The sequence below is a fragment of the Psittacula echo genome (assembly GCF_963264785.1).
Source record: "Psittacula echo genome assembly, chromosome: 22".
NCBI classification, from domain to species: domain Eukaryota; kingdom Metazoa; phylum Chordata; class Aves; order Psittaciformes; family Psittacidae; genus Psittacula; species Psittacula echo.
In genome coordinates, this window is record NC_137758.1 from 5466754 (window position 1) to 5486286 (window position 19533).

General features: G+C 46.3%; 1 protein-coding gene across 3 annotated transcripts; it reads left to right on the top strand.

Annotated features, from left to right (window-relative positions):
• Positions 1 to 1000: 1000 nt before the first annotated feature.
• MDM4 (MDM4 regulator of p53) lies at positions 1001 to 13649 on the top strand. 3 transcript variants are annotated; one of them, XM_080633022.1, is made up of 11 exons: positions 1001 to 1108; positions 3613 to 3687; positions 4703 to 4836; positions 5289 to 5338; positions 8010 to 8071; positions 8826 to 8922; positions 10280 to 10440; positions 10920 to 11054; positions 11498 to 11578; positions 12683 to 12732; positions 12814 to 13649. In XM_080633022.1, the coding sequence occupies exons 1-11, from the start codon at positions 1034 to 1036 to the stop codon at positions 13235 to 13237; spliced, it is 1344 nt and encodes a 447-aa protein (XP_080489148.1). In that variant the 5' UTR covers positions 1001 to 1033; the 3' UTR covers positions 13238 to 13649. The 3 variants fall into 3 exon arrangements, with proteins under 3 accessions (XP_080489148.1, XP_080489147.1, XP_080489149.1); XM_080633021.1 differs by having other exon boundaries at positions 12683 to 13649; XM_080633023.1 differs by having other exon boundaries at positions 1046 to 1108; positions 3613 to 3655; positions 12683 to 13649.
• Positions 13650 to 19533: the final 5884 nt, after the last annotated feature.

Below are 19533 nucleotides of genomic sequence, written 5' to 3' on the forward strand. Positions count from 1 at the left end.
AGCTTTCCCAAAGTTGTATCTGCATAAGCAAATTCAGGAGCCACTCTTTTCAGTTCATCACATACTCCAGCCTTAAGCTCACCGAAGGGTTTCTTGATGTTGTCCTGCAGAAGAGCAACCAGATTCACACTGAAATGGAGATTTTCTTGTAACCAAGTTACTTTTTGCAGTGGCTGCTTAACTGACACCATCCTTTAAGCATAAAGAAGTTTTCAAAGGTGTTGTGCAGGGTGGAGCAAACTGGATTGTGCTGTGAACATGAGTCATTACAGATCATTCTGCATATGAAGCTGTGCTCCCTGGGTGGTGCTGAAACTGATAGTGCTTGACAAATTCAAATAGCTGCAGGACTTCCCCTTTTGTTCCTTTCCAGGAAATGATCCTTTCACCTGCTCAAACTGTTAGTTTAGAGCCTGCATCTGGGCATTTGGGATGGAGGCTGCTGCAGCTTTTGGCAGGTTTTCAGCCCTTGGCAAAGGCAAGTGGGGAATGTGTTAATTGTTGCAGTCTGCACTGACCACTCCTTTGGGCAATCAGGGGGTTGCTGTCTGGTGATTTGGAATCTGAAGGTTTCCCTTATGGCTGATTGTGACTCAGCTTCTGTTCCCCCACGTCTTGACTGCAGGATTTCACCACATTAAGAGTTTGTCAAGAGCCTGATGGAGACTGGCAGGTCCCCAAATTCCTCACCAGATTGTGCTGCTGCTCCTTGAGATGGGCAGAGCCACACCATCCGCAGTGCCACAGGAAATGGGTCACAGTTATTTCCTCATGGCTATTTGTCCACCATTGGGTAGCTGGAAGCAGCTTGGCTAAGGCAAAGCAGATCCAGTTTCAACAGAGCACGTTAGGGGCACAGAAACATTAGCATTATACAGCAGCCATTAAGGAGATGCATGCAGGGCTAATTTTAAACACTCATTTCCTGAAGCTTCTAAGAAGTGGAAGTGGTTAAACTCAAGACCAGGTTGCTGGTACATGAACATTCCTCTCATTTATAGGTCTCTGCTCTAAATAGCTCATCACTGCCACGATGACATCTCCAAGCTCTGCCCAGCATCCAGCAGCTGAGAATGCCTGCAGAATAGCACTTGGACAAGCTAACCAGGTAATTGCCTCTCCCATTTACTCTCACTGCTTTCTCCACACTAAAGCAGCAATTTCTTCCATCAACCTCTTTGGGTACATTTAAGTCAGAAGAATTTAGCCTAATGGAGTAGGGCTTTTATCCGGAGGAGCTGTGTTACTCTCACTATCAGACCAATGATTTATGAACATTAAAGGGGGAGGAGGGAAAAACTGCACTTCAGATTGGCCAGAGGAGAAATTGTATAATACGTATTTTTGTGCTGGACCTGTACTTGAAGTATTCTACATGGAGCATCCCCCTTAATGCTGGGCTCTTTGTAGCAGTTGTAGCAGGGCTTTGTAACCTTGCATGCTGACCTTTGTCTAGTCAGTAATGCCTGTTTTGTAGTACTCCTCTTATTGACTATTTCTAGAATTTCCCTGGAACAAAAGGTAGTTGTATCCATGAGCCAAGGTCACCATGATAGGTGTGTCTCAGTACCATGTTGACAGCTAGTCAGAGAAGAGAAACATGCAGATAACAGGGAAAATCTCATCTAAAGTGCTTCTCCAGGACAGGCATCCAGCCTTCCAGAGCCAATTCATTGTACAAACCATCTCCACAACATGAAGGGATGTGGCAGGAGTGGAAATAAGCTGATGGGAAGTAGAGAGCCTCCCATTTGAAGCTTAATTTAGAAGCTTTGAAATGTAGCCAAGTCAGATATGCTTATTTAGCCAATTTACTCTGCATGCAAAAAGTAAATAGGCTCTGATATTAGTAGCAAAATATTGATTGCCACCACTCAGTGTCCCAGGCAGTGTGGATTAAACACTTCCATTTTGGCTTTACTGTGGTAGCTAAGGGCTCATTTTAAAATGAGCAAGCTAACTAGGTTGCTTCTTTAATCAGAAAGAGATGTACAAGAAGTTACTTCAAATCCATTTGAGAGTGGTCATTAGAGAAATGAATGAATGCAAACACATAATTTCCTCTTATTAAAATCATGTGCTGAAACAAGCACTTACTTGAGCTGTGCTGAGCTTTTTCCTAGAGAAAAGCTGTTCTTGAGAAAGAGACTTGGGGCTGGACATGAGCTGTTCTGTTTGAGCTTGAAAATGCATTTAGTAAATACAGTAAGGAGAAAGCAGGCAAAGCAGACACATTCACATTTCAGAAAACAGAAATATCTTGCCAAACACCATCTGAGAGCCAAGTGATAAACTACATTGACACCAAGCAACCCAACCCCACTCCCCTTACCTCGTGCAGGAGCATGGTGCTGCAGCTCAGGCTGTCTCTCAAGGAGATGGAGGACTACAGGCAGGCTCTGCTGCTTAGGAAAGGAAGTTGGGCTTACCATTGCATTTATATAGGCAGAAAAAGAGGGGTGGGTGTGAGACACAAGTGAACCCACCTAACACTGATGGGTAAGAGTTTCACAGCTGGTACAGATGACATGCCTTGAGAGAATAAACCTGCTCAAAGTGCAGAGGAAACAGCAGTGAACATGGTGTGCTGAGGACTAGGCTTTCTATCCTGAGACAGATTGAAATATCTTCCTGCACTAGAATCTGATAGACAAGGAGAACAAAAGAGGTTCAGCGTGGGAAGCATCCCTTAGTGTATAACATTGTACACAACTGTGTAGCATTCAAAGAACAGTGGGCGCACAAGGCAAAGGATCATGTGGTGGCACTCTCCTAGGAATTGTTAGAATTCTTGTGGAATAAATGAAGTAGCAGGATGGGGGGGGAGTGAGAAGCTATTTAAAACTTGGTGCTGTTTTATATAGCATCATCTGCTACTCGGAGCTGCTTGGGGGTGTGAGTGAAAGCTAAAGGGCTTGTGGAACACTTGCATCGTTCCCAGGGTGCTTTCTGTTTTATGGAATGAAAGATTCATTTTATGGAATGAAAGGTTTTATGGAATGAAAGATTTTATGGAAAGAAAGATTTCTTTATGACAGCTGCACAGAAAATGCAGGTTCTCATTCTTGGTGTTCAGTAACCACACCTTCTGTTTGATTCACTCTTATTATTATGTGCCTGTTCATGGAGCCTAATAAATACACAGGTCTGTACAGAGCAGATCTCACTTATTCACTGCATTAATTGAGGAAATTCAGGCAGGCTGCTCTTGAAGTGGCAATGTGAATGCACCATCATTGCTCCTGAGTAGATGACTCACTACATTTGGTTAGTAACTGCTCAGGACTCCATACATACCAAGGATCTGAATTTCCAGTCTTCCCTCCCAGGATGAATGACATCAAAGTTAATGGGACAGTGTGAGTGATTAAAGCCTTTAGAGCTAGCTGTCTGTGCAGATTCCTTGTGAAAAGGAATCCCAGCCTTCAGCAGGTTAGCCTGAGGCAAGCAGTGCTTCCCATGACCTCCAACTGGGCCCTGGCTTGTCAGCTCTGTGCTTGCTGTGTCTTGGTCACTTGAGTTTGCTGGCTGTGACACCAGGCTCACGTGTCACGGGGCTTCCTCTCACTGCTTTGGGTCATTCAAACCAAATTCTGTGGTTTATTCTTTCAGGTGCGGCCCAAACTGCCACTTCTGAAGATTCTGCAGGCTGCAGGTGCCCAGGGGGAAACCTTCACGCTGAAGGAGGTGGGATCAGCTTTGGGGCACTGGAAGTGTGCTCTTCCCTCGTTGTTTGGCAGATGGCTCTTTGTGAGGAAGGGGTGGGGCTGGCTGCTTTCAGTACTCTGAAGCCCTGTCTGGAAAAAGAGGGATCTCTTACCTATAGGGCTGATCATAAATGGCTTTGAAAGCCCCTGGAGGAACTGGAATAGAAGAAAATGATTTATCCTGGAAAAATGGTCTTTAGAGAAAGCAGGCATGGAATAGCCACATCCCTGAGGGATCGCCACATCCCTAAGGGAGCGCAGGAGATGCTGTTCGATTGTCTTGCTCTCTGCTCAGTGCATAAAAGCCTCAAGAACTGGATTCCTGTTGACATTTTTCTTCCAGCTTTCCTTTGAAATGGCCTGTCAGCTAAACCTCAGAGAATTCATTTCTTTTCGGCTTAAAATGCAATATGTGTACAAGATTAAAACCATGACACTGTGATTTACAAGAGTATCCTGTCTGCAAAGAATTAAATGCACAGAGTTTTCATTATGAATGTGCCAGATATTCCTGCAGAGCCCCATGGCTTAGTTTAAATACTTAAAGGCATTAAAATAACTTATTTAGCTCCTAAAAAACTTTGCAAAACCAAATTGAATGGTTTAAATGGGGAGAGTTGAGTATTAAATGCAGGTTACTTGTATAGACTCATGTTTTAACTTGGTTAAGTCTAATCTGTTGTAGCTGGCAGTGTCCTCGGGCTCTCAGAGGATGTTTCCTCTCCATCCTTCTTTGTGATACCAATGCACTAATTTTTCTTTCTTGTCAAGTGTTAATAGTTACGAACCTTATAGCAATATGGTAAAGCATAACTCGCCCTTGGTTGGGAGACACCAACAACTTGCAGATGTGCATAAAAAGCAGGTACAATTTGACTCACACTCTCTATAGGGTAGCAGGATACAAGTATTCAGAAACTAAAGCAAATTTACAGGGTCTTTTGTGGTTTGGTTTCAGCTGCAGATAGGGCTAATGGTATGTTATGTGTCCACAGGTTATGCGTTACCTAGGACAGTATATCATGGTGAGGCAGCTATATGACAAAAGGCAGCAACACATGGTCTATTGTGGAGGAGATCAGCTGGGAGAACTGCTGGGACTGGAGAGCTTCTCTGTGAAAGATCCAAGGTAGGAAAAAGTCACCTTTGTAACATTGTATTACCGAGGTTGCGGTGACAGGAAACTCTTGGTGTCACTGTTGCTGTTCATCATTGGATAAACCTTGTGAATACCAAGTGTCCTGCTCAGTGGCTTATTGATAATGCTCTTGACAAGTTTGAGTTGAGCTCCTTTGTTATCAAGAGCCTGTTCTGAATGGTGCAGGCAGTGAGCTGCTGAAGGTGACATCTTTTCCCCCTTTTATTTCTGCATCTTGTCAGGCCCTTGATCTCCCACGAGTAAAAATCTGTATCCTTCAGTTAACTTCCGAGCTTAACTTCTCTGTAGCAAGCTTTTAGAAGCAGCAAAAAACCTCTTCTGCAGTTTCCAGTGTGTCTGGATAATAAAAGACAGTTTCAGTCTCTGGTTGGAATGGTGTTTGGGATTGTGGATATACTCAACGGGCACCTTCTTTCCCACAGCCCAGTCTATGAGATGCTGAAACGGAACCTGACTTCTGCTGCAGTGGCAGGTAGGTTTGTCACAGTATGGGCAAGTATATTCAATGTAGTGTTGATGTAACTTGGGTAAGTAATGATATTCAGAAAAGAGAAATGTTTCTGAAGTTGAAGCAAACTGCTGCTGAAGGCTTTGAGTAGACAATATCGTTGAGTCTGTGTCTTTTCTGTGTGTGCACCATCAGTAGCTGTGATACGACATCAGTTAACTGTCTGAGTAACGTGGCTGCCTGTGACTTCTTTCTCTCACCTCATTTTATAGTTGAATAGTCTTGAGACAATATCAGAGTGCTGGAAACCCAGCCTGATTCTGCAAGCCAGAGAGGGCTGGACTTTAGTCAAACACTTGAGCCTTTAAAGATGACTTTTATTTTCCCAGCTCATAAGAGAAACTGAATCTATCTACATAAAAGCCCTTTATTCATAAATTAAGATTTATTCTTAACTTAATCTCAGCTGATGGCTTCCTTGCAGCCAGAGCCCATTGTATGGGTGGTAATCTTCATTGGCTAAAAAGACTTCTGATGAAACTGCAAGTGTGCAGATCACGAGGGAGTTGTGGAGTTTTGTGCCCTACTTCCTGAGGTCTCTCAGCAGATGGCATGGACTTGGTTCTTCATACGGGCTTAGTCTGCATTTGCACATGTATACAAAGGCTTGTGCAAATTTAGAAACTGAGAAAACACAGCCCTGAAGTGCTCAGTCCTCTGCTTTGAGCCATGCATTGGTACCTCTGAGGTCCCTCTCGCTGCTTATATAGGAGAATCTTCCTAAATAGACTCTGTCTAAACACGTTACCTGCAGGATAACTGTGTGAGTGCTGTTCCCTTCACTGGTGATGCCCTGGCCTCTTCCCTACAGGCAGTGTATGTGGATCCCAGTGAAACCCTTTCCTCTGCTGCCCTCTCCCCTTCTACTTGGTGTGTGCCTGTGGCTGAGTGTGTGTGGCTGCATGTGCGAGTTCTGGTGTAACTACCTTAAAACCTGCCAAAGGAAGCACTCTTCCTTTAGGGCAGTGATCCCTGAGTTATACCACTGTGTCTGCTTGTGTGTGTGTATGTGCGTGTGTGTGACTAAAACGAAACACTCTTGGCAGACCTTTGACAAATACATAGGTAAGATGACTCTAGGTATTGTTTTACCTTTGTTGCAACATAGGAATAACTGGAAGTGCCATAGAGCTTGAAGAGGTCTTCATGTTCCGTAATAGCTGCTTGTATTCATTAGTTAAATTAGAGCTTACGAACCCAGCGTTTTGCAGGTTATCTCGCCCACTTTTAAGTACACTTGTGGAAAGCAAGGGACTGCAGAACATCTTGATAATAAAGAGGAAGCTCTGACAGAATGCTCTTTATCAGATGATGCCCGTACTTGGCAAGCTTCTACTTAAGTGACTCACCTGAGGTGTACTCAGGAATATCTCACTTTAAGGACATTTTGTATAGTATGTGTTGGCTTGAAGAAAGGAAGCCTTCCAGTAAGTGGAGTGTCTTTCCACACAGTATTTAAGGCTAGTTTGCATTATTGCATTATAGTTTGTCATGTTAGAAGGATCAGTCTTCACCTCTTCTAATGCCCCTGCAGAGCCAAGCCACTTATGGATGAGCCATTTGGCTTCTGTTTTCCTTCAAGTATTAAATAATCAGTGACTGCAGCAGCTGTAGGGTGATGGAAAGGAAGACAGGGAAGCTGAACTAATGCATGGAGAGCAGAGCATGTGAGATAGAGCCATGTCATGTGGTTCTGTGTTCTGGTCCATTTTATGGATACTTTGAGGTCCACTTTTCTGCCTATTGCAGCAGGTACCAGTGTCTGTCAGTGCTACGATTCATGACTGAATGGGACTGTTCCTGCCAGCCTGGCATTCAGCAGGGAATTTCCCTGCTGGATTAAAAGGGGATCAAGCAGGAGCCATCTTTCCATCTTTTGTTCTCTAGCACATCATTCCGTTTAAAGGGTAGACTTCACAAGTGCAGCTCTCCTATTGTGTAGGAAGATTTCTGGTAATGTTCTTGCTGTTGAGGTTGGCCTTTTAATTAATGCTTGGGGCCAGCGTAATCATCTGGATTAAATTGTGTTCCGGATGTTTGCACAGTTACCCAGGGAAGAGCTTCCTGTGCATGGAATTCTCCCTTCTGTAGTCTAGGAATTGTTCTTCATGCCCAGACTTTTAAGAAGGGTGTTTCTCAGTTTCAGCCTAAGATGCAGGAGGTGGTATCCTCAGGTATTTATAAAGGTCTTCCTCTTCTCTGTTCACCTTCTTCAGCATGAATCTGATCCAGCCTTCACACGAGGTCTCCACACTCTGCTGTTGCTCTGGGTTTCTGCTTCCATGCAGATCTTTTGCAGAAAGGGCTTAGAGCTTGTGATGGCAGGACAGCCGGTAGGAAAAGGAGTAGTTTTTCACCTTGGGAAGAACGAGGTTCTGTGAGTTTCCATCCAGCTTTATCTCCAAGGAGGCACAGACTCTGGATTCCATAGGCTAATGCCTCTGTGTGTACCTAGCGGAACTGGAGTAATGCCTCTCTAGGAGATGGCCAGCTCTCTTAAGGAAGAAAGAGCTCTCTGAAAGGGTTCCTTTGAGGTCTGCCAAGCCTGGCTCGTTGGTTGCTTGCTGAAGACCATGTGTTGTGAGAATGGTTATTACCAGGGAAGGTTTTTTCTTTTGTTTTACCTGCCATCTAGATGCTGCACAGAGTCTCGCAAAGGAACAGAGCGTCGATAAGCCAAGCCAAGACCAGCTGAAGGTAAACCCACTGCCTGGTGGTTTCTTTTGTTGTACAGAGTGCCCCTTCTCTGTACCTGTGCATGGTGGACTGCCAGAACTTTGTGCTGCTTGGCTGCCAGGTCCTCACCTTCCTGAAAAGTTCTTGGGAGTCCACAGAGCAGGGACAGAGTGACCCTTCTCTGTTCTCTTCATAACAGAGTACCAGTCTCTGAGCGCGTTTCTCGGGGTGTAGCACTTCTAGTCCTCAGTTCTGCCAGCGTGCTCTGTATTTTCATGTCTTTCCCCCACTGTCTCCCACCCCTTCTCTGAGTAGGAATTGCCAAATAATTCAGCTTTCTAAAATGTGTGACCAAGTTTTATATTTAGGAGGATTGTTTTCAGAAGCTTTCAGGCAGAATCTGAAACCTAGGAAAAATCTTTGCACATTCAATATATCCAAGTATATTGTGGGATTCATTGGGTCTGATCTGGGAGGTGTCTGTTCACATTGGGGGCCAGAGAATCAGAAAAGACGATGGTGTCACTGCATTAAGATGGCAACTTTTGAACTTTTGCCACTCTTAAGGTTTTTCCTAGGTTGCAAGTGTATTGTTTGTGCTGATACAGATGCATTAGCCTTCTTAAAGGGTTAATAGTGTGTAGTTGTTGTTCAGAAACCTTTCATAACTTCTTGGTCTTGTACTGCAGCTGGTGACTCGGAATGGAAGTGCTACATCCCCTTGTCCCTGTAAGCTCTGCTGGACTAACATCTCTTTTTTCCTTCCTTCATGCAGTTTAGCCAGCAAGAAGGTTCTGACCCTGGCATCATGGAGGGTGAAAGCAATCCTGCTGCTTTGTCTACCTCAGAGCAAAAATGTGAGCATTACGAAGGTGCGTGCCAGCTCTTCTGCAGTAACACAGTGTGTGCAGGCTCTTGTGCTGCTTCTCAGTGGGACACGTTGAGCTCTGCATCAGCAAAATGCTGGAAGAGGGTGTTGGGAGACTAATGAAAACCTGTTGTCGAATATAATCTTTAAAAATCAGAGGTTTATGCTAAAGATTGAGAGAACTGCAAATGCTCGCCAGAGGGGTTTGATGATAGATGTGTAGTCTAGCTTGGCTATTTGGTCTCATAAATAAACAAACACTTTGAATAAAATGGCAGGTTAAGCCCCAAAAACACATCTGTCACTAAACAGTGCCATGAAAAATCTCACAGACCTTGCTGAAGGGTGTTGTAAATGTTGGAATTATACTTGCATCCATTTATCTTCCCAAGGGACTCTCTGCTCTGATTACACAGAACATAGCCTGAGCAGGCTGCAGTCATTACCTGCAAACCAGTCAGGGAACTGAATAACAATGGAATGCTTTTTCTCCCCAGCTTAAGTGTAATACAGCTCCTTCATATTTAGACATTTCCTTTGTTTTAATGTCTGGGGATTTCTTGCTGGTTCACTCATATGAATTGCTGGATGTTATGGAAGCAATTTTCCTGTTGTTCTACTTTTCTGTTCTCATGTCATCCTCATATCAAGGAACCTAATGTGTAAAACCAAATCTTCTTTGCAAGAGTGGGTGTTTCCAGATCAAATGAGAGTGGTAGATATTTTCTTGGCTACAAGTACAAAAGAGGTAGGAACAGTCCTTGTCTGTGCCTTTGAAACTCTTGGCACTGAACAGAGATAGATTCAAGGTTATCTTGAAATTCAGACTGCTGAGTTTAGGATCATAGACTAAACTACACAGGCTAAAAAGGAGGCTGAAGCATGGGCTTATGGAGGATGGATTCTTGCCTTCCTGCTTCATTTGGGGCAAGTTTGAGAATTGAGCTCCCATCACTGGGAATTTGAACTAAATTTGAAACAGTTCTGTCTGCATCTTAAGTCATTCAAGGCTCAGTGTTGACTTGGTTACAGCTCTGAAAGAAGTGGTCGTGGTTCTGTGTTGAGTCTTAAGGTAAAGCTGAAGAGGACCTGTACTGTTCTAGAGACACTGGGAGCACTGGGATTCTTCCATGCCTCTGACAGTCACTGGCTGTGCAGTGACTGTTGGGAGATGCATGAGTACAGATGTGTTGCAGATGTAAAATCCCAGTGCACTCATACAAATCCCAGAGCTCGTAGAGTAACTGGTTGTAAGAAGGAGCAAGAAAGATTGCTAAAATGAGATGGGGCCCAATTTTGCTCTGCTGGTCTCTTAAATAATGTAGGTGTGGCATGACTTAGATTCTACTTGGCTCTTACAGACACAGACTTAATAGAAAACCTCTCTAAAAGCAAGAAGCCTAAACTGGACCTAGTGTTTGAGGAATGGGATGTAGCTGGTCTTCCATGGTGGTTTTTAGGCAACCTCAGAAGCAATTACAAGTCCAGAAGTAATGGATCAACAGATATTCAGACTAACCAGGTGTGTAGCCATTTTAAATAGGTGTGCTGTGTTCTCTTCCTCTCCTCTTTTGGGTTCCAAGTAAATAAATGATTCTTATTCTTTCTTTCCCCTTCCCACTCCAGGATTTTCAGCCTCTCCCTTGTGTGTTCCTGTCCCAGCCTTTCGTATCAGGTGGATGGTTACCTTTAGTGCTCTGAAATAAAATAGGTGCTCTTGGGAGGCTGTGTTCAGCCCTTGGAGATCCTTCTGCACTCGGAGTATTGGTTGTATGTCAGGAGTCGCCCGTCTTCTGGGTTGAAGGTTGTGTGCAGATGGCTGTAGTGTGGTGGCCAGCAGCTTACGGCTAGAAGGGGGAATCCTGTCCTTCCCATGGGTGACTGGAGAAGCTGCCCAAGGCTGAGCAGGCTGTTAGTGAGGAGAAGGGGAGAGGTGTGATAGCTGTGGTGCTGGTACTGATGTTGAGCTCAGAGTGGTCTCCCCTGTTTCTTTTCCAACAGGACATAGACACTGCCATTGTTTCAGATACTACTGATGACTTGTGGTTCCTCAATGAATGCCCATCGGATCAGAGCTGTGCTGCAGTCAAGGTGGAAGCAGTTGACTGCGAGGAAGTGAAAGAAGGTGACCAAAAGGTACCTCTTCAAAGAGCCACAGTGCATGGGTTCCACAGCCTGGCCTTGTTTAGTTGATCTCATGGTACTGTGCCTGTTTTGGAGGAGGTAAATCTATAACCATCCATAGCTGAAAGGGTGAGACTGGTTATGGGTGTTAAAAGGATTGCGTTTCTTCCATGGAAATTAGTAGGACCACTCAGGTGCCTATGTATGTGCATTTGAATGTTCTTGTGTGCATCAGGGAGAGGTTTGAATTGACCGCAGGTGAACATGACTGTAACTCAGCCTAGCAACACTTAGTAATGTTTTGGAATAGATTCAGTATATAAAATGGCTTTTGATTCACTTACAGAAATGACTTAATTATCACAGTGATGATGTATTCCTTTTAGTTTTGGTGTACAGTGCCACCATAAATGGAGATGATTCCACCTCTTTAACAATGCTTCCACTCTTTCCAGGTGACTGAGGATATCTGTTTGCATGACTTTGAAGATTCTCAATGCTTAAGTGATGACACAGATACAGAAGCTGCTTCTGAGGTAGGCGTCCTTTAGGTCAGCATTCCTTGCTTGGAGTGTGCTGCATCCTTGCTGTAGTGGGAAAAACCTCATCCTACAGCTGCTGCTGGTTGTGGTAGGAGAAGCTGATTCTTGTATGAGTTTCAAAGGCCAAAAACCCCTCAAAAAAATCAAGCCAAAAGCAGCTTTTTTTATAAGCTACATTGAGGAATGTAGAGAAGTTGGCTTGACCTTTGGGATTAGAGAATCCACTTCTCACTGCACCCCATCTTGCTGATACTTTGGCCGTTGTCAGGAGGAGAGCCTGTGTACCTGCTTCTGTAATGTCTTTGCCCTTGCAGTGGCTCTCTAAGGACAGACCACAGCTCTTTCCCATTTAAATGAAGAAGGTGGGAAGATAGAATAAACAGTAATTACTGGATTGTCACCTCTTTCTACTACCCCATTCCTCACCTGAATTCCTTCATACTGAGGGACATAAAATCTGTATTCTTGCATATGTCTTGTTCCTGCCTTTTGAGGTTTTGTTGTAAGTCAGCAATGGTGTGTCATGATGCTCTTTGCTGCTGAGGGCACCCTAAGTTTTAAGCTTAATTTTCTAGTCTGTGCACCCTTGACAAATTAAGATGTCCCTGGCATTGGACAGCTGAATCACAGCTCTGAACTTGGGCAGCTCTTGCCTTTGCTACATGGGGTAGTTGAGTAAGCTGCTATTAGTTGTACAGATTGAGCAGATGCTAAGTGATTAGTGAGTCTGGGAAATGTATTCCTGACTGATTCCAGGAGCTCTACCCTTGAATTTAGAGTGAGATACTAAAAATTCAATAAACTGCACAGCTTGAGAACATTGTATTCTTCCAAAGTGCTGAAGGCTGGGAGGGAGGAAGGGCACATTTTAATGCTTGAGATCTGCATCTGTAAAATGCACAGGGGTGGCCAGATTCTCTTCAAGCTTTCGAGCTGCTGATAATCAAACCAGCAATCACACATTCACCAGCTTATGCTTGGTATTAAATGTCCTTTTTTGATGAAGCTTCTTAGCTGCTTTTCCTATGTAGAGGAAATGAGTTGTATGCAGGAATACTCTAACTTCTGCTGTTTTTGTCTGCCTCACTCATTCCTCAGGACTGTTGGCAATGCACCAAATGCAAGAAGTTTAACTCTCCAGGCAAACGGTACTGTTACCGCTGCTGGGCCTTGCGGAAAGATTGGTACTCAGATTGTCCCAAACTGGTTCATTCTCTTTCCCTGTCCAGCATTGACGGTATCCAAAGCAAACAGGATGATGAAGGGATTGATGTCCCGGACTGCCGAAGGACTATTTCAGCTCCAGTTGGCCAACCCAAAGAGCTGTACATGGTAGAAACCAAACCACATGTAGATCCCCGCAGCTCTATTGAGTCTTTGGATTTGTCACAGGAATGTGAAAGCCAGGAGTCTTTGTTGCATTTCACTGAGCATAAAAAGGAGGAGGAAATCCAGTCTTTAGAGAGTATCAAAAAATTGCTGAACCCTTGCTTCCTATGCCATCACAGACCACGGGATGGGAATATTGTCCATGGAAGGACTGCTCATCTTGTGGCCTGTTTCAAGTGTGCAAAGATGCTGAAGAAAAAGAGATCACCTTGCCCAGTATGCAGGAAAGACATCGAGATGGTGATCAGGATCTTTATGGGGTAGTTGTGCCAGTTCAGGCCTTCTCCCCCAAAAGAGTGCACACAGGTTTCCTTGCACTCAACGCCAACCCTAACTTCAGAGCTGGAACAGGGAATACCAAAGAGAAGTAAGATTCAAATCTGACCAAGAACAATGGAGGAATCCTTTATAGTCAATGAAGCAGCATCCACATTTCAAAATGTCCATTTAAATTAAAGCCCATGGGGAGCAGGGAGTGACTGGCACATTGGTATCTCACCACCCCAGCTCTGAAGTTGTCTAAATGTTCTGATTTCAGCTCAGTGCTGTCACTGGGATGCTCTGTTCTGACAACTGGCTCTTGAAGAAAGCAAGTTTTGGAAAGAGTTAGAACTTTGGCTGTTGGAGTGCTGTTCTCCAGTGAGTCAAACCCTGTGCAATGCCTTTGAAAGGGGGAGTCTGCATCTGAGATACGTATATATAGATATATGCAGGGGTGGGAAAGAGGGTGGGAGAGTGGGAAAGAGGGTGGGAGAGTGGGAAAGAGGGTGGGAGGGTGGGAAAGAGGGTCCAAGCATCAGTTCTCCTCAGGGCAGTGAGAAGTAAATAACCTGGCTTCTGATTCTTTTGTGTGTGGTTAACGTAGGTTTGTTAGATAAGGTGAAGGTCCTTCTGCTACCAGTTTTGAAGTAAGCCCTCCCAGATTTTTAATCCATAGCTATCTCAGGTCCCAGATCAGATGGCAGAAGCATAGGCTGTTACATTTTGCTTTGATATTGGATCTTTTCATTGCTATTGATTCTTCTTTTTCCCATTTAAATCCAGCTCTATGTCACCTAGCAGAGCTTTGCTGAAGCCTGTCCAGCATTAGCTCAGAATCTAGTCTGCCAGCTGGATTAACTGAGAGCTCTGTGCATGTTTGGGGATGTTCTCATAGCTCTGTGCTTACAGCACTGTCTCAGCTCCTGTCTGCCTCATCAGATAAAGGATACTCAATTCAGAGCGTGATGTGGCTTTAAAGACAGGATATGAGCCTTTGAGTTAAAAAAAACGTGATTTGTCTAAAGCACTGACTGCAGCTGGTTAGGTTGTGGGCTGTGCTTGGTGTCAGTCCGAGATCACATCCTAGAATGTGTGCTCAAACCTTTCTGTTCTGCAGGGCTTTGGAGGGCCTATGTCACGCAACAGTAGCAATAGTGCCTTCACCATTCAGGTGCACAGGCGTTTGCATTCAGTACAGTGCATAGAATAAACCCTGTTTCATCATCTCTAGAATTCCCTCTCTAGTCTAAAAAGCACACCTGAAGACAGAACAGGAGAAGGTGATGCTCATACCTTGGTGCTTCTCTAGGCTGTTCCCCTTGTCTCCACACTCCATGTATGGGTCCAGCCCCGCAGGTCAGGGGTGCAATGGGACACCCGGATCCTGTCCAGCAAAAGGTCCCAATGGCAAAGTCGTTCCTCTGCAAAGATACCAGAGTAGGTGCTATATACAATTACTGCCTATCACTGCCAAAAGTCAGATCCACTTCATGTTTTGTGTAGTGTTGTGATGATTTCTCTGTTGGCTGTACTTTTAGACTGTTGTTGTTGGCTGTTATTTACAGTTGTGTTTTAACTGTTGGATGATAACTGGTTTTTAGGTGCACTATCTGTAAGTCCATGGGAATCAATCCACATGGAAAAGCTGATTTATTGCTCCCTTAACTAAAGGGCTGTTCAGTTGCTGGTGATGCACTTTAGTCATGCTGAGATCAGCAGTGTGGAATCACCGAAGGGAGTTCCTGCCGGGTAGTTCCTGTCCTTGGGAGGCTCTCAGGCTCCGCAGGGCACAGGGTGGCACTTTGTGGCACTTCTGAATGCTGTGAATTCCCCCTCACTCCGATGGCTTCTAAAACATAAATGTAGTGCTAAAAGCAGGTTTAGGGAATTGTTCTGATCTCGCTGCACTGAAAAGCAGGTGATTTGTGGTGACCAAAACCCAGAAGGTCCAGAGCGTTTAAGTTCCGATAATGGGGTGGAATGTCTCTACCAAGACCCTTCCGAGGGCTGTGTGCACTTCCCATTATCAAGTTGTTTTCAGTGTGGCAGTTCAGGATAAAAAGCAAATTGCAAGATAAGTTTGAGTGTAACAATCTCTGTGACTTCTTGTTCAGTAGAACCATGGTGTTTACAACCTACATGTGTCAAGTTCTTCATTCTTTTTAGCTGAAATACTAGTGGACATAAGATGATGTTATTGTTGATTTTCTTTCCTATAGAAGAATAAGCTATTGCAGTGCAAGCACACCATGTGTAGCTGTAACTGCCCAGGTTGTGGCTGGGGCTTGGAGGTTGGGGAGAGGTTTAATGTAGGGAAAGGAGAGAAGAATGTTCTATTGCCTTAAGTCTAAATAAGTAGCAATGTACCAAGAGCTGCTCTTCTGGCACTAGTTAGGAAGGGTAGACTTGAGGTGTGGGTGATGCAGCTCAAAGCATGCAGTGACCACCCTGACCTTACAGCACAGACGGGACATTGACCAGGCAGTGTTGTCACCTCTTTTCTCCAGATGTGGCAGTTAATGTGGGGTCCCGATTCAGAAACTCTTTTTTCTGGAGGTGCTGAACATTTGCCTGTCTCAGGTAGATGAATTCAGGGCTCAGGGGGTGAACTTGAATTCTCTGAATATTCCATTGATGTCTCATAGCGGATGAGTTCTTCTCCACAGTGGGTTTCTATGAAGTGCAATATGAGAGGAGAGCTCCTTGGTAACCTCCAGCAGTGGTTGCAGCACATCTCCTAGGAGCAGTGCTGAGCAGAGCTGGCTGGCAATGCCCGAACTAAAAAGGTTTATCTGTTTCACTGCTCTTTTTGTCTTCAGAGACATTGGTTGCTGTTCCTCAGGAGCCTGCTGAGGTCTCTTGGCACAAGCATGCTGTAGGTCAGGTTTCACTTACTGATCCCTCTGCTTTTCAGCCACTTTTGCCTCCAGTTATCCCCAGAACCAGCAAAATTCTTCCTTTGGTGGGTACTTAAGTTCGGTGTGGGAACTGTAGTGTGCCATTGAGCACATTAAAGTGCTCTGCAGCATGAAACCACATGTGTAGGTAAATGCTCTGTATTGGCAGCCAGGGGTACACACGTCACATTTACTCTTCTCAGTGACTGTTTGCTGACACACAGCAGCCTTTGCTTCAGCTCTTCACAAACCTCAGCATCCCTCTGCTGAGATGTATTGTGGAGCCAGCTTAGCCTAAAGAAAGCCGCTACATGAGGTACAAAGATCCTTTGGAGCAGCCCCTAGAGTGCTTACTCTGAGCAGTGTTACCACGAGGACAGCTATGAACTTTTTGACTGTTACGTATCTATTCTGGTGCATGACTGTGATGGAGACCATAGTGCAGCTTCCCAGGGGCTGTTCCATCCTGCTGCATCCAGCATAGATTATATCTGGTACTGAGCAGTCTTCTCAAGAGCAAGAACGAGACCCACACATTATACAGGGGTAATAAACTGTGTTTGGAACAGCTCCAGAAGCACAGATGACCTTTGGGACAGCAGCTTTTCTGCTCTGGAAGCCCTGCTTCAGTTACCTGTCTGCAGTGACTGGACTTTCCCTTGCTCCTCTGAAGAGGTGGAATTCCAAGTCCATGGTAGTGTCTGGCCATCTGCTGCAGGCTGGTTACACATCCCATCTTTTGCTCTCTGCACCTTAACACAGGCAGCTTTGTGATCACAGTCCTGCTTCCCTGTGCTCTTTTTGCCCTGGGGACATGCACTTGCTGCCCACCCATGTGTGGGACACCCCATGCCTGCTACACAGAGTGGGTGCTTCAGGAAGATGCAGCCCACTGAACTCTGCAGTTACCGTTGGCATCTCCAACCCTTAGAATACACAACCACATCTGAGGAGCAGCCCAAAGGCAGGAACATGTCGTACCTCTGGCTTAAAGACTTGCTGGCTGGAAAGGGGGATTTCCTGCCGGAGCTCCCCCGTTGTTCCCAGATCCTTGTGTAGAACAGCATACCACGCTGCTTGCTCCATCAACCAACCATCTCTGTGTTTGCACTATTGAAAGTAAGGCATGAATCGCAGAATGAGCTCGTTTTGTGTCCTGTGCATAATGAAATTAATTAAATTGAGCGCATTCTATGATAATTTGGGGTTTTTTGTCTTTCATTTGTGCTATTTCGGAGAAAACCATTCAGGCAAGGCCTGTTCCCAGTTAAGGAACCTGTGATCTTCCTGCATCGCCAGTTCCAGGGAGGGAGGATTGACCTCCCATCCCTCCCAGGACATGTCTCCCTACAGGAAGGTAGGAGATGGTGGAAGCCATCAGGAGCCACAGTAGGGGAATGGCTTTGGCTTCATCTCCTTAGCCAGGGTGCTCAGCACTTGCTGGATTGTTTCCCAGTTGGTTGCCAGGGCCCATCACCACCACAGGAGGGCACCCACCAGCCGTGCAGGGCACAGAGCAGGGTGCTGGCAGCTCCGGGGCACACAGACCTCACCTTTCAGCTGGCACAAGTGAGGGACGCCAGTCCCATAGGTGGTGGTTGGCGTTCCTTGGGTTCCTCCTGGCTCACAGTGCTGCTGGAGCCCAGGAAGCCAAATGTAACTGGGAGACAGATGAGCTCTGCCTGTCTGTTGGAACCCAGCCCCACACAGACCCAGCAGCGATAGATCTCTTGCCAAGGAGATGCTGCTTCACGATGCAGAGCACTTCGATGGCTTTGTAGGTAAACCACAGAACTCCACCTGCGGCGCCAGGAGGAGCAGAGCTGGTTCCCTGCTCCCTGAAGCCCGGGCACCTCTGGCAGGTCCAGTTGTATTTCTAGTCCTGCCCTTGCTTGTTCCCTGCCTGTTCCGAGGAGCAGCTTCAGGCAGGGCTGGTGCCTCTTGGCTGCCCGCATCCAGCCCTGCAGCGGCTCCGAGAGCAGCAGCTGGACTCTGCCAGGCTGAAACCTGCGGCAGGGCAGCTCAAAGCTGCTGCTCGCCCTGGGGGGTTTCCACAGGACCCTGACCCGGGCGATGGTGCCCACTCCATCTTTAACCATTTCCTCTGGCTGTTGCCCCCCCCTCCACATCTCCCCGTATCGAGTCCCTGCCCAAACCTTGTATTCCCTGAGCCCTCATCCAGCCCTGGGGAAAGCCCCCAGATGGGGCTCTCCTCACCCCACAGCAGCCCCACACTCCCTGCCTGCTGTTGCTGCCACTGAGCTGGGCTCTGCCTTGTAATTCCCTATTAATACAGAAGAGAAGGCTCCAGGAAGACCTTAGAGCAGCTCCAGTGCCTAAAGGGGCTGCAGGAAACCTGGAGAGGGGCTTGAGACAAGGGCCTGTAGGGACAGGCCAAGGGGAATGGCTTGAACCTGCCAGAGGGGAGACTGAGATGAGCTCTTAGGCAGAAGCTCTTCCCTGTGAGGGTGCTGAGGCGCTGGCCCAGGGTGCCCAGAGAAGCTGTGGCTGCCCCATCCCTGGCAGTGTTCAAGGCCAGGTTGAAGCAACCTGATTTGCTCTGGGAGCAGAGCCAGGATGGAAGCAGGAGGCTCCCACACCCTCACTCACTGTGGGGTCAGACCCCAACGTGCCCCCAGTGCACACTGGGTCCTGAATCAAGGATTTAAGCCTGCCCGGGCAGGAGGAGCAGCCCCAGCAGCAAGCACCCACGGTCCATTGGCATCACTGACATCTCCAGGTCCTTGCTCCTCCAGAGGCCCCGGTGCTGTGGGACAGACCCAACCCACAACAGCCTCCCCTGCAAATGGGGATCACACCAGCAAGGTCAGTACTTTTCTAGCCTCATGTTCCAAACAGCCCCGTACCACCACCCCTCTCAGCCTGCTGCTTCCCATCAGCCTGAATTTAGCCTCAATTACCCACTTGAACACAGCTGAATCCATTCCTTGGTGAATGATGAGCTCCAATCACCTCTGTGCCATCCCCTCTTCCTTCCCTTGGTGACTTCTGGATGGAAAGGCTGAAGAAGTGCTCCTGACCTCAGGATGTGCTTGGAAGGGGAAAAGGGACTTATGAAGACCGTAAATCACTGAGCAGCCCTGTGCCTCAGTTTCCCCACCTGTAGATCAGCACTAAGGGTGGGAGGGGGTGCAGCACTGGGAAGGAGAGCTGCTTGCCCTGGACATTGACAGTTAGATTGTCCTAAAGGTTTTGAAAGCTGCTTCATCTGAATGGCATCATCCACATGGATCACCCCTGGCACTGCCCGAGGGGTGGTTTGAGTTAAATCATCCCTGAGGAAGTGCTGGTGAGGAGAGGCCTGCCTTGACTCCTTAATGCATTCATCAATAGGTGCTCATCAAGCCTCTGGAGCAGGCAGGGGTGGGCACAGAGGACTGG

Excerpts from the sequence above, each read along its gene's own strand:
- MDM4 (XM_080633021.1), top strand. The coding sequence starts at position 1,034 with ATGACATCTCCAAGCTCTGCCCAGCATCCAGCAGCTGAGAATGCCTGC. Across the intron at positions 3,688-4,702 it reads AAACCTTCACGCTGAAGGAG|GTTATGCGTTACCTAGGACA; the intron begins GTGGGATCAGCT and ends ATGTGTCCACAG. Across the intron at positions 11,579-12,682 it reads ATACAGAAGCTGCTTCTGAG|GACTGTTGGCAATGCACCAA; the intron begins GTAGGCGTCCTT and ends CTCATTCCTCAG.